The 21,845-nt window shown below is 36.1% G+C and overlaps 1 protein-coding gene across 3 annotated transcripts in view; it reads left to right on the top strand.

The window, feature by feature from the left end:
• Positions 1 to 21,845, top strand: part of MON2 (MON2 homolog, regulator of endosome-to-Golgi trafficking) — a 64,711-nt gene that overhangs the window by 18,386 nt on the left and 24,480 nt on the right. For all 3 annotated transcript variants that reach the window (XM_083859854.1, XM_083859855.1, XM_083859856.1), the window contains exons 5-22: positions 1,357 to 1,486; positions 2,028 to 2,125; positions 3,308 to 3,433; positions 4,197 to 4,391; positions 5,068 to 5,192; positions 5,578 to 5,717; positions 8,281 to 8,434; positions 10,929 to 11,158; positions 12,308 to 12,389; positions 13,071 to 13,252; positions 14,479 to 14,591; positions 15,686 to 15,790; positions 16,027 to 16,107; positions 16,195 to 16,268; positions 16,347 to 16,437; positions 17,644 to 17,745; positions 20,037 to 20,147; positions 20,824 to 20,999. In XM_083859854.1, the coding sequence (XP_083715980.1) occupies positions 1,357 to 1,486; positions 2,028 to 2,125; positions 3,308 to 3,433; positions 4,197 to 4,391; positions 5,068 to 5,192; positions 5,578 to 5,717; positions 8,281 to 8,434; positions 10,929 to 11,158; positions 12,308 to 12,389; positions 13,071 to 13,252; positions 14,479 to 14,591; positions 15,686 to 15,790; positions 16,027 to 16,107; positions 16,195 to 16,268; positions 16,347 to 16,437; positions 17,644 to 17,745; positions 20,037 to 20,147; positions 20,824 to 20,999 (2,315 nt within the window). The remainder of the gene's footprint in view (positions 1 to 1,356; positions 1,487 to 2,027; positions 2,126 to 3,307; positions 3,434 to 4,196; positions 4,392 to 5,067; positions 5,193 to 5,577; positions 5,718 to 8,280; positions 8,435 to 10,928; positions 11,159 to 12,307; positions 12,390 to 13,070; positions 13,253 to 14,478; positions 14,592 to 15,685; positions 15,791 to 16,026; positions 16,108 to 16,194; positions 16,269 to 16,346; positions 16,438 to 17,643; positions 17,746 to 20,036; positions 20,148 to 20,823; positions 21,000 to 21,845) is intronic.

Genomic DNA, 21,845 nt, shown 5'->3' with positions numbered 1-21,845 from the left:
TGAGGAGGAGGCTTTCTTGATTCTATTGTGTCCCTGTTGTCTATATGACTAGACTCTGAAAACAGGATTTCTTTTATCTTCCTTTTCCACATGTTTTGTAATTCCTGCACAATAATACATATCGGACTTAATAGGAACTTGAAATAAAAACACTAAGCCAATGCCTATCCTTCTCATCTGTTAAATTCGTTGGATGTTTTCGAACTGGAATCAGAGCACATAGCACAGTGTAAACTCTCACTGACAGAGAAAATGTCAAAATAAGCTGCATTCCACCCTGCCTTAAATCTCTTTTGAAAACAGTCCAGTTATTGCTCTTTCAGTAATAACTTTGAGTCTTAGTTTTAAACATGAAACATTTTGGATATTATGTTTCATCTAAAACAAAAAATAAGGACCCAGTCCAGTTTCATTTAAATTATAAGATACTTCACTTTGAAGAAGCAATATTTTTTTACCCATCTCTGCATTGTGAAACTCTGCTTATTAAGTTTCTCTTCTAGATTACGTTGTAGAAAATTGATTTCAGCCAGACACACATTGCATGTTCGTGTTTCAGTCAAGCTGTTGTACGATTTTAAACTAATGGCAATATCATCTGAGTAGAGTCCACAAATCACAGACATGAAAAAGAGGCAGAGGAAAATTCTGAATCTTGTACAGCTCACAGCATGTAGCACTATGGCCGGGTGTGGCTGAGGTTCTTCTATAAAGTGCAGGAACACTGTATATGGACAGAAGAACAAGAAACACAGGTTTCACTACACATGCAGATGTTAATTTTCAAAATTCATTATAAAACAGGTAAGTATTAAACTATGAATTAGAGGTAATAACAAAATCCAATGGGGAAAAGTATTCAGGTCATTGCCAGCACAATGACACTTGGAAATGCACGTCTTGGGAATAATAGCAGTGAAGGCAACGTGATTGTGAAAGTATTGTGATTCAGTGTAGGAGGGGAATGACATTTTAGCTTTAGTGTTGACTGACCTTTCTGTGATTAACCTTACAATCCTAATCTCCTTTTGACATTAGTGTTCATACAAGTTTTTCTGTGTGATGATTACTGTGTATTCTCTGTATGATGACTGCAATTTTATTGGCACATTGTGATGTGTTCAGTAAATACCATTTTTGATTGCCTTTGGGGAGGATTACTAAAGAATTTTTTGGCTAGGGTAATCCCTAAAATGTATTCTGGTTCTTGAAATTTAGATTTTTCTTTTTTTTTAGACAACCTTTGACAAACTGTAGCAGAAAGCATTCCTCAATCCATCAACCTTCTTGGCTCTTAGCTAAAAAGTGAGATGTATTGCTGTAAGGTGACACTTTTTCTGTTTTTTTTCCTTTCAGGCAATTGTACTTTGCTTTCGATTGCACTTCACAAAAGATAATATCACAAATAACACTGCGGCAGCAACAGTGCGACAGGTGGTTACTGTCGTGTTTGAGAGAGTGGTTGCTGAAGATGAGCGATACAAAGGTGGGCACACTGCTTACTCAGCTTGCTTTGATTTACCTGCTTTTTGACACATATCAGATGTTTCTCTTTCAGATAAAGAAGTAGTAAAATGTCTATAGGTGTTATAAAAACATCATTAATTTTTACCTGTCTTTTATACACTTATTTGTATTTAAAGGAGATGAACTCCTTCAGTTCAGTGTGTCAGTCCAATTCATTGCAGCAATATATAAAACCTAAATTTTTTTTTCAAGCTGTGAGAACTGGTCTTCAGGTTAGTACTGTAAAGGGATTTGAGGTGAGGGTGTCATTTTGGTCCAGGTACCATAGGTTACTGAGTGGCAAATACATGGCAGTAGTAGTTTTGAAGAGAACATTGGAAAGCAGTGCTTGGTATTGATGATCTTCGGTAGTCAATCTAATGTTTATTTCTGTAGACATGATAAATTACAGAAGAATTACCTGGCCATTCTCAGAATATTCCTGTAAGAACACTTAATACATACTTGATTTTTAACAGTTCCTTTGTTCACAAAATTTTGTTTGGGTTTTTTTTGCACAGATGCTGTTGACCAGCCAGCTGCAGTTCAAGGGAATAGTAACAGAAGATCTGTCAGTACACTGAAGCCATGTGCTAAGGATGCATATATGCTTTTTCAGGTAGTTGGGAGCATATATTTATGTATTGACAGTTAAGATTGAGTGCTTTTACATCTCTTTAAGAAATTTCAAGAATTTGCTGTTGGCATATTGACAATGTCCTTAAACAGAGCTTTGGACTTTCTTAACACTATTGATTCTAATTGGTGATATGCTGTATCACCAGGGAATTACAGGAAAATGAAGACAAAGTGGCCTTGGAAAATGTTTTACTATAAATCTTAAATAATAGCTAATCATATTGTCTGCATTAAATTCAGGATTCTTATTCTGAGCCTATGGTGGGTTTACCCTGAACAGACTGTCAAGTGCCCACCAAGCTGCTCTACCACTCCCTGTCCCAGTTGGATGGGGAGAGAAAATAAGACGGAAAACAATTCATAGGTTGAGATAAGGCAGTTTACTAAAGCAAAAGCAAAAGTTTGCATGTGCATGAGCAATGTTCAGCCACTTCTTGGGAAGCAGAGCTTTACAGTGCATGGCGGTTGCTCCCAAAGGCAAACATCGTAAATACTGGATGCCTCTCTTCCATTTCTTAGGTTCTGTAACTGAGGTATGGAATATCTCTTTGGTTAATTTAGGATGACATTTTTTGTGTCCCCTCCCAGGATCTAGCCCAGCCCCTTGGTGGTGGTGGTGGGAAATCTTGAGAGACAGCACTGAGGCTGTTGCCAGTGCTATTCAGATGTAGCCAAAACACTGGTGTGTTATCAGCACCTTTCTAGCTACCAATGCAAAGCTCAGCACTGAAGGGCTGCTGCAGGGAAAATCAACTCCATCTCAGCCAGACTCAATACAGAGCAAAACACTGCAACTGTAGTTCAGTCCTGTTTCTTGTGATTGGCATAGGACATTAAAGGCAAGTATATAATGAAAAGGAGTAGTTGCGTTCATCACACCAATAAAAATCTTCTTGACTTAGCAAAGTCACTGGTCTTGAGATATTTTCGAGGATAGGAATGAACACACATGCTACAAGGATACTAGCAAAGTTTAAAATTTCTTTAAAACATTTTCTATGTTTTATAATTTATGTTAAAAAAGTATTAAAAGAAAAATTATATTCAAATTAGAAAATCATTCAAAAGAGAGGAGAGTGTGTAGATTTCATTATGAACTCAGGAAACTTTCTTGGTACAGGACTATACAGAGAATGTCAATGTTACTATGTTTCTTTCTAAGGATCTTTGTCAGTTAGTTAACGCTGATGCTCCCTACTGGCTTGTGGGTATGACAGAAATGACACGGACATTTGGCCTTGAACTTCTTGAGTCGGTCCTCAATGACTTTCCACAAGTGTTTTTACAAGTGAGTAGTTCTTGGATGGAAAACAGGAAGACCTTTACTCACATGGGTAGTAAAATCTACACATCATTAAATCCTCTTTAATTTAACATGAATATTGTTTTCCTGAACGACTTGTAACTTTTGTGTATTGAGAGGGTTTTTAACAGAAAAGTTCCCTGTGTTTTTTTGAATGTTTTTCTTTTCCCAAACACTTTGTTTATGTTTTATTTATGTTTATATATTTTGTAGAGCTGTTTGTTTTACTCTTCTTTCACTTTTGGTTTTGCTGTTTATATCTCCTCCAGAGATGCATTTTTTTATCTTGCCTTATTTATGACAGCTCTGTCACTAAATTTGTGTAGTTGTTATTTCTACAAAAACATTCACCTCACCTTGCTTGTGAAGTAAGAATCAAGACTGAATTGCATGTATATACTGCATATAAATGCACCATGATCCTGCAGTAATGTGTCTTACTAGCTGACTGTAGGCAAATTTAAAAAATTTATATAAGTGATATATTAGCAGCGTATTCCAACTTGCAAAATACAAGAAGAAGGCTGCATGGCATGAACCTGACCATTGTAGTTTCATGCTTTTTGGTAGGTTTACAATGGTGTCTGCAGTTCTGCCTTTTCATTTCCTGATTGTAATTTATACCAAGATTTACGTGATTTCAGACTGCTTGATCGTAACTACAAATGTAAATAAGATGCATAATCAGAGCTACTGGTAGCAATTAAGGAATATCTGCATATATAACTTTTTCTGTTTGTTTTTTCAGCATCAGGAATTCAGTTTTCTTCTTAAAGAAAGGGTATGCCCTCTTGTTATAAAGCTCTTCTCTCCAAATATCAAATTCAGGCAAGGTTCCACCACCTCATCTTCCCCAGCACCAGTGGAAAAACCATACTTTCCCATCTGTATGCGTTTGCTGCGAGTAGTTTCTGTTTTGATTAAACAGTTTTACAGTTTGCTGGTAAGAATATGCTAAAATTTTCTTTATTTGATTTTGTTTTTCTATGTATGTGCCAGTGCTATGATCAGTATTGATTAGTTCCTGGGAAATGTTGATGTCTCCTGAGGGAAGAGAAAGCTAAATACTCTTTTCCACTTACATTTATTTGTGCTTATATGTATTCTAAATGTACGATTTTGTTAAACATGGACTTGTATGAATTTCATAGGAGATTAGCTGTTGTCTTTTCTCTATTTAACTGCCTTTCAGATTTTGGGAAGCTTTTGATCTTCTGTTGTTTGCTTCACTTTAGATAATGATGATAACTGTGCCTTGTTAATACTTTCTAAGAAGCTTTTGACTTGAGTTGCTAAAGCTGTTGACAGAATGTTGGTAAAAAGCACATGTTCAACAGTACTTATATCCTGAGTTTTGGGTATTTGCTAAAAAAGTTATTTTTTGTGTACTGTAGCAAATGTATGACCTTTATTGCAATGTCTGTGAGGAATTTTACTCCTTCGGTTCAGCTTGTCAAAAATGTTACATTCTTATTTAATTCTGAGTAAATATTCATTCCAGGGATATTTTTTAGATTCTGTAAAAAACTTGCTTTGATAGGACTCCTGAGATGAAAGGTTTTTTTAGAAAATATTTTGTAGGAGTATTTTTATTAATTATTATAAACTATATATTTTAGGTAACAGAATGTGAAATTTTTCTGTCATTGCTGGTTAAGTTTCTGGACGCGGACAAACCACAGTGGCTACGAGCTGTTGCAGTAGAATCTATTCACAGGCTTTGTGTGCAACCTCAGCTATTAAGGTATTAAATATATTGGCATTTGCTTTTACATAAAGTTTAAGATATATTTTTATTATTTTTCTCTAATAGAAAATGCTTCCTAAAACATTGCAAATGAATAGAAACTTAAATGCAATAAGTTCTTCATGATAATTTTGGGTAATCCATTAGGCAATGCTTATTAACCAGGGAGAACTGAATTATAATTATTTGAGTATGTCTGTGTCTTAGCAGTGTCAAAAGAACATTAACCTAAAATTAAATATTATTAATCACCTAAATATTTGCTGTTAAAATGTGCTTTTAGTCTACAGTTTGGAGTGTGTGTGGAGGTGAAGTTGCTGTTAAAATATTCTTTTCATCCCCAATTTGTCAAATACTTACTGTTTTATAAAATACCTTTCAGGTCTTTTTGTCAATCATATGATATGAAGCAACATTCCACTAAAGTTTTCCGTGATATTGTGAATGCACTGGGCTCCTTTATCCAGTCTCTATTTCTTGTACCAAGCACAGGGAATGCATCAGCAGCACCAAACCAAACTGGTAAAGCCTTGTCCTTATTAATTTTTTTTCCCTGTCATTTGGTTTGGCTCTAATACAGCTCTGTACTTCTGTGTTTATTTTGGTGAAAAGCTAGCTTGAGACCGACTAGTGTTCTCAGCTCTGGTACAACAGGGGCTTTTATCCACCTGTATTGTGGGAAAGGCATGAACCCGAGTCAGCAGAGCAGTGCTCCTGCCTTGATTTACATTTCTGCAGTGACCAAGCTCCTTGTTTCACAACTGTACAGAGGGAAATTCCCATTATGTTATTTCTAATTTCTGACTATAAAAAACATGTCTGATTTCTGTCTCCTTGTGCGGGGGTGTCATTTATGGCAGTGTGCAATTTAAGTAGTAAGACAGTGTGTGTTTGTGGGGTGCAATCACTAAATCTTCTGTTTGTTCAAGGCCAAAACTGGAGTGAGGGAGCCAAGAGGCAGAATAAAAGATGTCTATTTTACAAATGATCTCTGTCTTTTCTGTAAGCTGGAATCAGACACATGTTGAAACTTAACTTGATTCTCTTTTCTTGCAGCCAGGGTTTTGGCATTTCACTAGGTATATTTGTATTTTAATAAGAAATGATCGTCCTGTTAATGCCTTTGCTGGTGTTTATGTCCCAAGTTAAGGCTCTCTGTTTCTTCCTGTAGTTCTGGAAGCAGAGTCCTCAGCAACAAGAAACATAAAAATAATTTGTAAGGTTGTCTTTTGATATACCTTCTTAAAAGAGATAAAAGCCAGATAATAAATGTAATTATTTTCTATTACATCTACTATTACATTAAGAAACTAAAAGTTTGGGTTTAGACTCACACCTTTCAGTGTTTACTCATGAAATTGGAATCTTATGCTGAGTTAGCAGTGATAGCATGGGGAAATTTGAGTCAGTCTGTTGTTCAGTAGCTGTTTATACAGCAACTGGTAGAACATTTCTATTAGTATTATTTCTGGATTAGCTAATTATCTGAAAGTAAATCAGAATCACACTTTTCCATACCACATAACATGCACATATGAGAAGCTATTCTATAATACTCATTCTGAAAACCTAAATTTTGCCTCAAGTGAAACAGCACTGCACTACTAGTGCTATGTATTTCTCTGGGTTATTATTTCAGTTTGTTTTCTCTTTTCCTTTTCACTTCTTCTTTCTGTCTGAGTGTTTCTCATGTCACTTTCTCATGCATTTATTTTTCTACATTTTTTCCTCCTATGGCAATATTTGACATGCAAAGAGCAGATCAAGGCAATGTAATTCTTGAACTGAGTCTTCTGATTATAACAGCAGCCCTCTCATAGCACACTGTCTTTTGGAATCATAGAATGGCTTGTGTTGGAAGAGACCTTCAAGATGATCTAGTTCCAGCCCCCTGGCCATGGGCAGGGACACCTTCCAACAGACTAGGTTGCTTGAAGCCTTATCCAACCTGTGTTTGGACATTTGCACTCCTTATGCACCTGATTTTTAAACCTCAGTCTTGCAACAGCCTGCCTGTTTCATAGAAGTTGGAAGTGCATCTGCTGAAGTCCTATGTCACTTTTGTTATACGGGGCAATGTTTACCACCCACTTTAATGAGTTAGATTAATACAAAAATAATTGCATATGTCTGACTGCACAGTGGCATCATAGAAAATGACACCAGTGTAACTGTGTTAGTGGCAGTTGTTTAGCAGCATGATTTTTTTTGCTTCAGTCTGTTAAGTGTTACTGTGTTAGTGTCTGCATAAGCTTCTCTGTATTCATATTGCCTAAGTTAGTAGTTTATTGCCTACATTGGTAGCTTACTCTCCACATATTAAAAACAAGCACACAGAAATGGCAGTTACACTGTGAGTCACCACCCTGGGACTGTACTCTCTCTCCCCGTTGTCTCTTCAGAGAGAATCTGAACTTGTGGGACCTATTAAGTATAGATGTCCTTCTCTATGGAGGAAGTGTATGTATACAGAATTCCTTGTTCTTTTAACTACTTCTTTTGGCTTCCTCAGTTGGAACCAAATTTTGTCCCTTCCTTAGCTGTTGGTTGGCACGTTGTCGCCTCTTCCCTGATGGCTTTGTTTTGTTCTACCTTGGCATGGAACAGATTCAAATGTTGCCATTCTCTTCAATTTGCTTCTTGTGGGTTTTGCATTTCTGAAATCTTGGAAGTTTGTTATTAAAATAATTACACTTTCTAGCTACCAAGTTCTTGATACAACTATGTAAATAGTCCTTAACTTTCAAGTATCTGTCTTGACTCTTCACTAAAACATACATTGTTTCATCAAGACTATGTAAGTTTGAGCCATTCACAGAATGTTATAAATGTTGCGGTACTTTTCACAAAAACATTACATTCTGACTGGAAATTAGGCAGTTGGAATCAATGAACTGCACATAAGGTTATATTTTAGACAGCAGAGGGAGCTCAGAAATAGTTTTTTTATGTTATTAATTTTTGTTGTTGAACTGGGAGTTTTCAGATTAATCCTGGTGTCTCAAAAGTAAAATGTAGAAAAAAAGATGTTTGCTGATGGCAAATACAAGATTGGTTGATTTTATACCTTTCTTTTGGTGAACAGGAAGCAATGCATCAGGGGGTACTGGCTCAGCACAAACTAACCAAGGAGTGCTTGGAATGGGTGGTGGTGCAACTGTATTACCTGCCTTTGAGTACAGAGGCACTTGGATACCCATCCTGAATGTAACAGTACAAGGCAGTGCTAAAGCTACATAGTGAGTACCTCTATCTTTTTGAAAATGTATGTAACAAGTATTTTTATTTTGAATTTGATGATGTAAGGATTTTTTTGCTAGCGAATATTGAGGGTTTTATTCTGCTGGCATTGAAGTCTATTAGGAATTTTCTCTTTCTTGGTGCCATGAGGTGTTCTGGTCTTTTTGCTGTTTTTTCTGCATGCCCTGGATTCTGATTTGAATGTCCCCTATGGTTTTAGCATTTTAGTAGGATTTTGTTTTCCTACCATATTATCTGTATTAACTCTTCACTTCTAGGCCTCCCTGGAGTATAGAATAGTTTTGAAATACCTTTTGCTGCATTTTGTAATGGCAAATATGAAGGACGTTAAGCAAACGGGACATCAGTGGGAATGAAAAATAGCTTTCTCACACCAGCTTCACTGTATTTACAGTATTTATTGAGCAGGATATTGTCATAGATACTGGTCTGGTTGTCATTTCAAACAATATATTGACCTATATGCCAAGACTAGATTCTGAATGCTCCTTAGAATGGCAAATTATTTTGTCATGACTTTGCTGGAGATTCTGTTCTCTGTTTAAAGCTGCAGATACTATGTTACTTTTTAAATAGTGCAGTTTTTTTCCTTGTCACTCCTGGCCAGTGAGGGACAAGTGCTTCCAAACCTGAAGTTATTTGTACCACTGTAAAATTTTGGCACACTAAAATTCAGTGAAATCTGTAAATGTCCTGGATCTCAATATTTTTAGGGTAAGAAGTTCTTTATCTACCTTTGAGATGCAGAAGAAAAAAAACATCCTCAGATTTCAATAGTTAATGTGTATGTGTTAACTTTTTATTCCAGTAGTAGACATGAATGTTGTTTTAGTTTACCTGTCTGTTCTCAGGGAATGCAATTTTTAAATTTGGTCAGCTACTACAACCTCTACTTTTCTTCCTTTTCTTTTTTCTTACCATCTGTTAGCTGGCTCAAGAACCTTGCAGCCACCATCATAGCCTCCTGTCCTGCTCTGAACTTGCTTGTGTTTTACCTTTGAATACCTGAAGTGACTCTGTGATTTTCTCTGCATAATTTTTGGTTTTTTTTTTTTTCTTTTGTAGAAGATTACGGAGTTGTCACAAGCATTTCACAGCATTTTTTTTTCTCTTATCTTGTGCTTTTGTCTGTAGTCCCTTATGTAATGCTGTAATGTGTCACATCCTCGCACCAATTCTCTTCTGCTGCCATTAGATTTTCAAACAATGACCATATTTCTATACAAGTTTCTCCACACACCACTATGCATTGTCTTCCCCTTTCCTTAAGGAACATGTTTTTAGGAGGAATAGACAAACTATTGAACACTTTCCACAGCCATTGCTGTGTAACAGTAACAACTCATATAATTTATTCAGTAATTAGCATTTTCTATCTTGAAAAGTAAAAGGATGTGACTGCTACCTCACAAATATATTGTTACTATAAAATCCACTAATAATTTTAATTAGACCTGTATATGTATTCCCACTTAGTTGTATATAGAGGATGAAATGCTGACCATTTGATTTAGCTGTAGTTCCTGCTCCCCCAGATATCTGAGGCAGCTATCTTCAGGAAATCAGAGGTAATCACTGAAGTGTAGCATGTTTGGGAGAAGGAAAAATCCTTTGTGCAGACAAGAGTGGTGACACTAGAATATGAAAGTATCTTTGGTATATTTTGGCTGGAATATGTAGTTTTTTAAAGAGTAGTTTGTAGAGTAAAAAATGATGAAATAATGATTGTTGTGGTAGCAGATAGTTTTTGTAACAGACTGTCTCTATTTGTATAGATGCTGCTGCTGTGTCAGCTACAATTTCTGTTAGACTTATAACTCAGCAGTTCCTAACATGCTTTTAAAGTAAAAGATGGAGAAAAGTGGCAATGAGGCTGCTGTTCCAGCATAGTGATGTTTTAGTTGCATGCTTTTCAGCAGTGAATCATGTAGACATATCCTCTTTGTAATATAACTTCCATTGTTTACATATGCATCTAGGTGATGAATATTTGGCTACGTAATATCTAGCTACAGACAGGCTTTTCTAGTCATGTGGACTCAAAGATAATAATAATAATAGAATGTCTTGACTTGTTCTCATTTTGTTTTAACTATGTTCACACTGTCATGACTTTCTATTGTTCCTAGATACTTGTATTCTTCTGAAAAAGTTCTGTTGCAGTGACTCAAAGTAAAATAATAATACAAGTAGAATTATTAATGATACTTGCTTATATGTGTTAGTTTTTAGAAAAATGTTTTTGCAGATCCATACTTGAGGTTTGTACTCTTGGTTGCTGTCTTGTTTAGTGATCCATTTACTCTTTTCCTTAATGACTAAAAGGTTTTTTTTCCTTGAGTTGCAATAAATCTTGAAGGATTGTATCTGGTGCCTGTTTGTACTTAACATTAATTTGGGATCTTGTTTTTTATTATTGTTTTTAAAAACAGCGGTATTGCTACACACTTGCCATGTTTTCAATTTTTTTAGTTTGGAGATGCTGGACAAAGTCGAGCCGCCTACAATTCCTGAAGGCTATGCAATGTCAGTGGCATTTCACTGTTTGCTGGATCTTGTCCGTGGTATCACTACCATGATTGAAGGAGAGCTGGGAGAGGCAGAAACTGTCATTCAAACCACAACAGAAGCAACTTCATTACCAGCACAGTCTTCAGAGCAAGATTTGCAGTCTGTTTCTGACCAATCAGAGAAAGAACTAGGTATTTGAAAATACAAACACTATATGAAATGCAACAGTTTTATGGAAAGCATATTTTAAAATTTCATGGCTTTTTGCTTAAATTTATTGTTTCTTATTTATATATAAATATATATATATTCACTTTAAATTTAGTGTAGGTATGTTTGGGTTTTTTAAACGGAACAGCAATTCTATTTTAAATAATACTTGACTTGGTGTTCTGTTTTTGACTTAACACTGAGATCTAAGATCACAAGAGATAGCCTGACTGACACAAATGGAGTTATGACCATGTTTAAAAAAATATATTTCTAGTAACAAGATAAAAAGAATGTTTTAATGGGGAAATTTTTAGCAAGATTGCAGTATATAGGGAAGGACTTCTGTAAGAGCAGAACTGCTGTGAAGTGAGGCTTGTCTTTGTGGAACATATGATGAGTCTGTATAGGGGTCTGTAGATACAGAAAGACTTGTTTTTGAGCAGTGAGTTTGGCTTGTGCCCCAGGAAGCCAAGGCAGTCGAGCTGAAGTTTGAGCCAAAGCAGCCAAGGCTGCCGACAGGGCGGGGGGCGAGCAGAGGGCTCCGGCCCGGGCGCTCCTCGGGAGCCGGGAGCTCTCCGTGGTGCTGCCCAGCGCCGGCTCTGCCCGGGGGCTTGGCGTGGCCCGGTGGGGAGAGGGAGATGTGCAAATAGGCTGGGCAGCTACCTGTTTCCTAGACAGGTATCTTTTTCCCTATTATATGAAAGAAACAAAAAAAGTTATGGAGAATTTTTTTACCACGGGAAAGTATTTTTACTTCACTGCAAAATTTCAGTGAGTTTCTTGTCACATATTTTTGCACTTCTAAATGTTTATTTTTATAGACAGAGATCAAAAATGGTTGTATATACTGCGGTAAGTTGGATTTTGGTGGGGGTTTTTGAGGCTATTTGGAAAAAGCATTGCCTGGGGGCATTTTTTTTAACCTTCGAAATGTTACTTTAAATGCAAGCTGTTCAAATAATATTGGTGTGAGTGTTTCTGTATGCACATATATCTGGCTGTGTAAACATGCATACAAAAACACACATCAAAAGATGCAGTAGCAAGAATTTTTTGTGATACAATTGAAAGTTATTAAGGGAACTACTGTGTTTCTGCTATAAGAAAGTTTATCTATTTCTTTTCAGTTAGCAGAGCTGTCTGGGAAGAAATGGTGAATGCTTGTTGGTGTGGTCTTCTGGCTGCTCTGTCTCTCCTACTTGATGCAAGGTATCTGGTCTTCCATTTATCTTGGTTTTTCTAGGTTGATATTCCAAGCTATATTTTGAACTGACTTTGATACTAGTCAAATTGACAATTGTCAACATAAGTGCTGTTCATGGCATCTGAGCAGTCAGGTTTGTGGCTTAGACTGAGTGAGTAAATGACACAGAAGTTCTGCATCAACCTTTAACGTATTTCAATGCAGAACAATTAATTGCATTTTCAAAGGGTTGCATTTAAACGATTTAAATTATCTTTATTTCTTTTTACTTTGCTTGCATGTTTCAACATATTGAAGTGATTCCATGTCCTGATTACTGCAAGTAAGAGACTAAGTAATGCCTTGATACTTGTTAGTACTATCTAATCTTTAAAGTGGAAAAGCTTTTTACTAGGAAATGACTGTGGTAAATTAATTGACTCCTTCAAAGAGCTTTTTGTAATCAAACACCATTTTCTGAAATTAGTTTTAAATTTCTTCTCGTAGTCTCATTTACTAAGTCACTGAGAAGTAAAGTCCAATTTTGTAGGAAGTGGTTCTGAAGAATTTTGTTGATTGCTTATGCTTGTTCATTATTTATAGTGTTAATGGGTTTAAAGTATATGTTCTTAAGGCTTTCAGTTTTGGTTAGCTGCCTGCTTGTGTGCTCTCTATTAATTCCTGCTGAACAATGTGTACTCTTTCAGCACTGATGAAGCTGCTACTGAAAATATTCTAAAAGCAGAATTGACCATGGCTGCACTTTGTGGAAGACTGGGTCTTGTAACATCAAGAGATGCCTTTATCACTGCCATTTGCAAAGGATCCTTGCCTCCTCACTATGCCCTTACTGTATTAAACAGCACAACTGCAGCTCTGTCCAGCAAATGTAAGTATATGCATTTTTCTTAATTGTCCTCTAAACACAGTTTTTTCAGGGTATGATTCCAAAGACATGCAGCTGTAGTATTTGGCTATATTAAAGTAAGTTAGAATCCTCAGACAGGACCTAGATCACCTGCTTTCCAGAACTGGTTAGTCTTGAGCATTTCCTGACTATCATTCTGATCAGCCTAAAATTTCCTGATGATTCACATATGACAAAAGTTCAAATTCTAAGGAGATCCATCTATCATTGTAAAGATCTGCTAGGATATATAATTAAGGCATTCAAAATCTGGAAAGGTCTCTGGGCAACTTGGATTCTAAAGCTTTGGCTAGAACATCCTGCGTTTGTAATGTACTACAGTCTTTTCTACAATTCTCTAGTGATGGTAATACTTATGTGTAAGTGGAAGATCCAAGTTCTGGACTCTCTTCAGCCTACAGAAAGCTGAATTGATGTGTCCCACATCTTGAGAGAATGGTGAAATTTATAATATATGCTGGTTTAGTATGTACTCTGTTTCTAACTTTGAAGGTGAATTACTACTTACTAAGAAAAGCAACTATGTAAAAAATAAACAGGTGATTGTAACATTAGGGCTCTTAATATAAAACAAAAAAATCTTACTCGGGGAACAAAGAACAGCTCCCTTACTTCAGTCCAGTGTACCAGGTAAGTGTATTATTAGATTGTAAGCCTGTGAAGAAGTACACATGACTGAAGTACACAGGTGTCTATAGAAACAAAGCAGGGAACTTCAGTTACTTTATGTAGGTTGCTCTTCTTTATACGAGTGAGTTATAAAATGGGTGTCCTGAAGTCCCATATTGGAAAAGTATCATGATACAGCATTGACGATGCCGTCATTTTCTGAGTGCACTCGTACAATGATACCATTTACACACAATTACTACCAAAAACTGAGTTGAGACAGTCTGGTGCTCATACCTTACACATAAATATCTCAATCTTGACATAAAATATATAAATGTATTGCAAGCATTATCTAATAGTTAGAAACAGGGAGTAATTGCTGGATCTTTAACTCTCTAGGGCAATGACACTGTAATCTAAATATAACTAAAGATCTCAAAATGAGGTATGTTTAAAGCTAATACTGTAAAAAAAAAATTATGGAGTCTGTTTGCCAGAAGGTGGTTTATTAGTTCATAAGTACTGGATTTTAAATTTAGATTTCTTTTTTCCTTGTCTTTTCAATTTTCCTCCAGCATATTCCATTCAGGGACAGAATGTTCAAATGATTAGTCCCTCAAGTGAGTCTCACCAGCAAGTTGTAGCAGTAGGGCAACCCTTAGCTCTTCAGCCACAGGGAACAGTTATGGTAAGTACAACTTGTAAGTGATGTTACTTTGCTTAACTGTTTCTTCCTGCATCTCAGTGTGTCTCAAAACCAGGCTACAGATACACAGCATTCTTACAAATAATAGTCAGCTGAACTATTCTCCTAAGGCTTTAATTTTGGATCAGGCCTGGACAGTAAAGTTATGTAATTGCAAAGAAGTCTTAGTCTTGTTTTTTCCTGACTTTTAGCTCAGAAGTTCTTATCCATTCTATGTGGAAAACTCTAGATCTCAGCTGTGTTATGTGCCTATGTGTGAAGATTCACTTAAGATATACTGATTTTGTGGAAATTATTCAATTAAGCTGGAGTACTTGAACTTGTGTTTGATAATAATGTGAAACTGGGAGGAGAGGGCAGTGATCAAATCGTAGAATCACAGAATGGTTTGGGATAGAAAGGTCCTTAAAGATCATTTCATTCCAACCCACTGGTCATGTGCAAGGACACTTCCACTAGAGCAGCTTGCTCAGAGTCCCATCCAACCTGGCTTTGAACACTGCCAGGGATGGGACTCTACTTCCCTGGGCAACCTGTTCCAGTGCCTCACCAGCCTCACAGTAAAGATTTCTTTCCTAATACCAAAACCTGTTCTGTTTCAGTTTGAACCCATTCCCTCTTGTCCTATCACCACATGCTCTTGTAAATAGTCCTGCCCTGTTTTTCCTGAAAGTTTCCTTCAAGTACTGGAGGGCTGCAATTAGGTAATCCCTAAGCCTTCTGTTTTCCAGGTTGAACAATCCCAATTCTCTTAGCCTTTCCTCACAGGAGGGGTGTTCCATCCCTCTAAACATCTTGGTAGCCCTCCAACAGATCGATGTCCTTCTAGTGATGGGGACCTCAGAGCTGGATGCCTGGGACCTCTGAGAACTCAAGTGCTTATATTCAACCTCACCAAGATAAGCCTGGGAGAAGGAGAGATGCTAAACTACTTCTCAAAAAAAAAAAATTCACTAGTGCAAACAAAATGCAATTTTAAAGCACTTTAGTAAAAATCTGAAGTTTGATAGAAACACTATCATTGTGGAATGATTAAAATTGGATGACTGTTTGGTTGTTGTCTTTTTTTTTCATAGCTGACATCGAAAAATATCCAGTGTATGAGGACATTACTCAACTTAGCTCACTTCCATGGAGCTGTTCTTGGTACATCATGGCAACTTGTCCTGGCTACTCTTCAGGTAATATTTCCCTCACAGAAAATGCCTTATGCCTTGGTGTTTTGCTATAATTTGGTTGTCAGTTGCTCAGTGAGCAGTAGAAGAAGCTTTGAGTCTTCTCATTGTGCTGTGGATTGCCTTGAAATAAGTACTGTAGCATTTCTCTTGAGTTCTGTTTGGCTGGAAGGTTGATGGTTAGCTTGAGTACAATGCTGATTTCTTCTCTGCCTGAAAAATGATCCTTTTGTATTTTTCAGCATCTTGTGTGGATTCTGGGACTGAAGCCTAGTGTTGGGGGTGCGTTAAAACCTGGAAGAGCTGTGGAAGGGCCAAGCACAGTAAGCATGATTGTTTATTTTTCAGTTAATGATTATATAGTATTTTCTATTATAATCTGTAAGACTTATTTCTGTCTTTTTTTCAAGGTTCTGACTACAGCAGTTATGACTGATCTGCCATCTATATCCAGCATGATTTCAAAACTTTTTGAAAACTCACAGTAAGAAACCTTACCCTGTAATTAAAATAACATGTGTATATCAAACTCGACAGTGTTTTGATAGCTGTTATTTTTCAGGTACCTTGATGATGTGTCTTTACATCACTTAATAAATGCCCTTTGCTCCTTGTCTCTGGAAGCCATGGATATGGCCTATGGAAACAATAAGGTATAAAAAGAGTTGTTGGTGGGTTTTTTAGATGTTTTTGTGAAACAGGCAGAAAACTTGTACATTTATCCTTTAAGGTAACTATTTCTAATACTAAAACTAGTAATACCTTTGATGCTCTAGATTAAAAAATAAATTATGAACCAGAGAATATCTTGTTTTAATGGTTCATACAGTTACTAGATTGTCTGAATATTCTCACTGTGTTCCTATGCTTTTTGTTAGTTAAGGAATGTCATGTGTTTCCATTAATAAGATTGTGAGTGGATTAAACCTTTAAAAGCCCTTGTAATTTCAGAGGTTAGGGATGCTGAGTAGCAAGTATGTGCTGTGAGATGCTCATTTTCATTTCAATTTTCTCTTGCCATGTATTTCAGAGAAAGCCTGAGAATTAGGTATTTAAAAACTTGATAAGTCATATTTACTTGGGAAAACCATAGTTAGTATTCATGTCAGCTTCAGTAAACAACCTTTAGCCCAGAAGGGTTGAAGACCCTGTGGGTAAGATTGATATATATATTCTCGTAGTCATAATCTTAGCCCAGGGGAGAGTTTCTGAAAGTTTGTCCTTAACCTGTTACACTAGAGAAAATGAAGGCAGCAAACGTTTTATAATATTTTACTACTACAGCAACAGAAAATGAATTTAATAAGCAAAGTTTGTGTTTAAAATCAGTTGAAAATTAGAGTAAGAAATCAGCAGAAATTTGAAGAGAGAATGATTTCAGTGCAGGAATCATTTTGACTATATGTTGAGTTAAAGAAAAGTAAAATTGAATGAAGCTTATACAAAGGTATATTTGATGAATGTGAAATTTATCATATTCCATCCGAGCATTTATGAAGCAAATGAAAGCTAAAGAATTTGGGTATTATGAAATGAAATATTCCAGATTGTTTCACATACAATTTTAAGTTGAAAAGTCGCAGTGGGCCAGAGGCTGTTTGGTAGCTAAAGATGTTGCCGAGCTGGCTGGAGGGAGGGCTGTGCACAGGCGGGATTTGACTGGCCCGTCTGTGTCCGGTTTTTGTCACACTGCTGCCCCCGTGTGGCCGCTCCTGCGCCGCTGCGCTTGCCGCGGGAGCTGCCCAGCCTGGGCGGCTTGGAACGGGCTGTGCCTCAGCTTAGAAATAATCCCCTAGCAAAATGCTCTTGCCTTACCGCAGTTGCCTCAAAGTCATGTCTTCAAATTCCATTTTATTAAGGAACCATCACTTTTTGCTGTTGCTAAATTGCTGGAAACGGGACTAGTAAACATGCACAGGATTGAGATTCTTTGGAGACCTCTGACTGGTCATCTTCTGGAGGTAACTAATAGCTATAGTATAATATAGCTATAGTATAGTATAATATAGCTATAGTATAATAACATAGTAACTAATGTATCACTTATGCTAAAATTTACTTTGTATTAATGAAGAACTTGTGGAAATATATTTTAAAGGTGTAATTTAAAAGAAATTTCTAAATTGTTATTAAATATTTTGATTTATCACTTTATTGTTGCAATTCAAATGCATTATGGTTTGACTTTAAACATGAAATTATACTTTTAAATTACAATATTTTAATATCTCTTGATAACTTTTTCTTTATGGTGCCATCAGTCTTAACATATTTTTGACACAGAAGTGTTCAAAAAGACCTGGTAATTATACTTCATATATTTGTTCTAATTAAGGTAGCACAAACCTGTTTTACTGTTTCACACAGTACAAATATCTAGGAAGACTATGAGACAGAACTTCCTAGAATTGAAGCCAGGTGATTTACTAAGAAAGGGTTGTTTGTTTGTTTGTTTTTTTTTAATATTTAAGCTAACTTCTGAATGCTTTCTTTATGAGAATACTGTTCAAGTATAAAAATGTCGTAATCTTATTGCAATTTCTTCAGTATTTTAACTTCAACACGAAAAATATACTTTATGCAGGGAAAAAACCTTACATTTTGAACTGAAAGCTGAAAACAGGTGATTGAATGTAACTTTAGTTTTAATTCTCCACACAAGTATATAGGAGAATAAGATGTAAGAACAGGGTTTGTTTTAGAGTGAGTAAAGGAGAAGGCTTTTCTGCCTCATAATTCAGAATGTCTCAGACGCTTCCTTAGTACCAGTGCATTGTTTCAACCACTATCAAGGACTGGCCATGTCTATTTATGGAAAAAGCCACATATTGCTTTATCAAGGAGAAAAAAATCTTAGTACTTTTGGGTTTAAAGACTTAAAGCACAGGCATCTCTTTCTCTTGGTTATTTTTTGCTCTACAAGACAATAAGTTTCACCATGCTCATCTTGAGACTGTTTTCATCTAGGGAGCAGTCTGTTTCAATCTGTTACCCATGCCTTACGGATGATCTGCCATTATTTTATAGAAAAAACACTGTATAGGAAATACTCTGTTTTATAGGAAATATAGGAGTCTTTCATTTGCTTTCAGAGTACTGCCTTATTTCCTTTTAAACGTAAATTATTGAGGTACAGTAAGGAAGGAGAAAACATAGCTATAATTCAATTAAACACAACCTGAGGGCATAGCTTGTTCCCTGGTTCTGGAACTGGTTATCTGTGCAGAATCAGAGCATGAAGTACTTCAAATTCCCTCTTCTTATTTTATATAGTTTAAAAGTGTAAGTAAATCAGGAGAATGGCTATTTCTTGTCTGCATTTTTAAACGTTAAGCTAGCTCTTTTACATTGCTCTCCTTTTCAGTTTGGCTAGTGGTTGATAAGAGAATGGTCCACCAATAAAAGGCATCAGCCTTCTTTACGATACTGCTTTGGACTTGACTCTGGGTTCTCACACCATTAGAGCTAGGGCTGGAAGGGTGGGTGTGAAAATGTAGCAGTCAAAGAAACTGCACACTTCCCATATTAGTTTGAGGGTAATGTATTAGATACAGCACAGTTCATACTAGCTATCTAAGAAACGAATATGCACAATGTTTTTAAATTTTATATTCTAAAAAAAGCAGTTAGCAAAGTTGTTAGGTTTAAGAATTTAGAAACAAAGAGAAATGAAGGTATGCATTTGAAACTCAAGTTAAAAGATGCTCACTATTGCTTTCTCAAGTTTTTAAATTAATGGAGTGTGAGGTTTATTTTATCTTCAGTATCTAGTTACTTTTTGTATTTGAGAGTTTAGAAGACACTTTCTTTGTTGGCTACTATGATGTTCCTTACTTGATAATGTTAAGCAGTGTGATAAACTTCCAATTTTGTACGTTTAGGTTAAGTTAAACCTGAGAGTCTTAGGCATTTATTGAAGGGTTGTTTGCTGTTTTTTAATTAATCATTATCAGAATTCACAGTTAGTTTATTTTTTGGGAAAATTTATTTACTTGAATTATATATGTAATTTTCATTATGTTTCCTTCTGTGTCTTTCACTGCTTCCTATTGCTTCCTTATTCAGAAGGTATGTCTATCCAAAAGATAAATTTCTTTTTTTTACTATGAAGCCAAATTTTATCATATAGAGATTTATTGTATCATTCTTATACAATTATTACATTCTAATATAATTAAAATACCAGTTTTTAATGTATTATATATGTTGGTTAAATAAAAGGACTTTAAACAAAACATTGCTGCGTTTTCAGGTATGTCAGCATCCCAACTCCAGAATGAGAGAATGGGGAGCAGAAGCTTTAACTTCTCTCATTAAAGCAGGACTGACATTCAGACATGATCCTCCATTATCTCAAAATCAGGTAAAGTAAGTTTAAGAGCAGATGCTTTCCTTCTTCATTCATAAGCAACTTTACTATTGAGTATATAAAGTCTGTAGCTGTAACATGTTACATTAGATGTAACTACTGTGAACCACCACATGCATTCTAATAAACTATCCTTTTTGGTTTGAAATACCTAACAAAGAGTGATGCTTGCATATTATGTCCATTTCTTAGAACAACTTATGGGTCACTCTCATAAGTGCAAAACAGTTCCAGAATGTTTAGCAGTATATATGTGATGCTGTGGCACATAAAAAATGTGTTGCCTAACCTTCTAAATTACAGCTGTTCAAGCCATGATTAATAAAACATTCTAATATATTTACTGAGACTCATTGGATATTTTTTCCAAGCTCCCTTGGATAGGAAGCTGAGTGTAGCCCTGCTGAGTGAGCATAAAGTTGCATGATACTTTTTATGCAACTGTAGCTGCATCTGTAGCTGCTTCCTGGGGAACCTGGAGAACACGAGCCAGGAAGATAGATTTTCTGCAAAGACCCTTTATGGTCTGAATTTGACCATTTAGTGAGTGAGCTACTGAACTAATTCAATGAATCTTTAATTGGTAATGTATGCTTTCACTTATACATAAAAATACTTAAGAGTCAGTTAAATGTTAGCATTCTTAATATGCTTTACTGTTTACTTTTAGAGACTACAGTTGCTTTTATTGAATCCACTAAAGGAGCTGTCAAACATTAGTCATCCTGATATCAGGATCAAGCAGTTGGAGTGTGTGCTACAAATTTTACAGAGTCAGGGTGACAGCTTAGGACCTGGTTGGCCATTGGTGCTTGGAGTCATGGGGGCAATCCAAAGTGATCAGGGGTAAGTGGTGGGAATAAAATTTTAAACTCATATAAGTTAAGAACAATAGAAAAAATTCTGCTTATATTTTTGTGTTTTAATAGCCACTTCAACAGTCATAGTTTTGTTGTAATTTTTGGGCTTGTGAAAAGTTTTACTCAACAAAAATACACTTTTTAATTCTTCGAAACACACTTTATTTTACTGAATTAATTTTCCAAAAGACAAGAATATTATTCCACTCTATGTTCTCCTGCAGTCAGCACACAGTATACACTGAGAAGTACTCAGTGTGCCATTTCATTTTATCTTGACTTTCCCGTGGACACATCTCTGGTTCTTGCTGATACTTCTGTGTGAATCAGCTGTTGCTCACTTTATCTATTGTTTCTTTTTCTTCTTAAATCTTCCAGCAGTCTCTAGTGTGTGTTTTCTTCTGATCCCTCTCTTTTTTTCTTGAAGCCTTCCTACCTAAATGGTTGCTGGTAGCAGAAGGATGGAAAATTATTTACTGGCTGTGGGCGAATCCCTTGACTTACACAATTGACTCTGTTGCCAGTAGAGATGGACTTATTCTCTGCCCACAAGGGAAAGTGAGAGATGAAGTTGCAAGGAGTATTTTTGAAATGAGCAGTGAATTGAACATCTGCTTTTGCAACTGTAAGCACCAAGAATTATACCCACACACTCAAACCATATTTATTGTTTTTTTAGGTGCTAGTCAAGACTAGCAGCAGGATAGGTCATCATATCACTCTAGTATCAGTAGAATTTTCCTTGGCATATCTCTCCCTTTGTCCCACCTTAGCTTTAGTCTTCTGGTAATATGAAAACCTAAACCCCCTTCAAATGCTTGACGGATTTTGC

Source organism: Zosterops lateralis, assembly GCF_965231275.1.
Source record: "Zosterops lateralis genome assembly, chromosome: 4".
Taxonomy (NCBI): domain Eukaryota; kingdom Metazoa; phylum Chordata; class Aves; order Passeriformes; family Zosteropidae; genus Zosterops; species Zosterops lateralis.
Note: the sequence above shows the minus strand (reverse complement) of the source record. Positions and strands in the feature narration are given on the sequence as shown.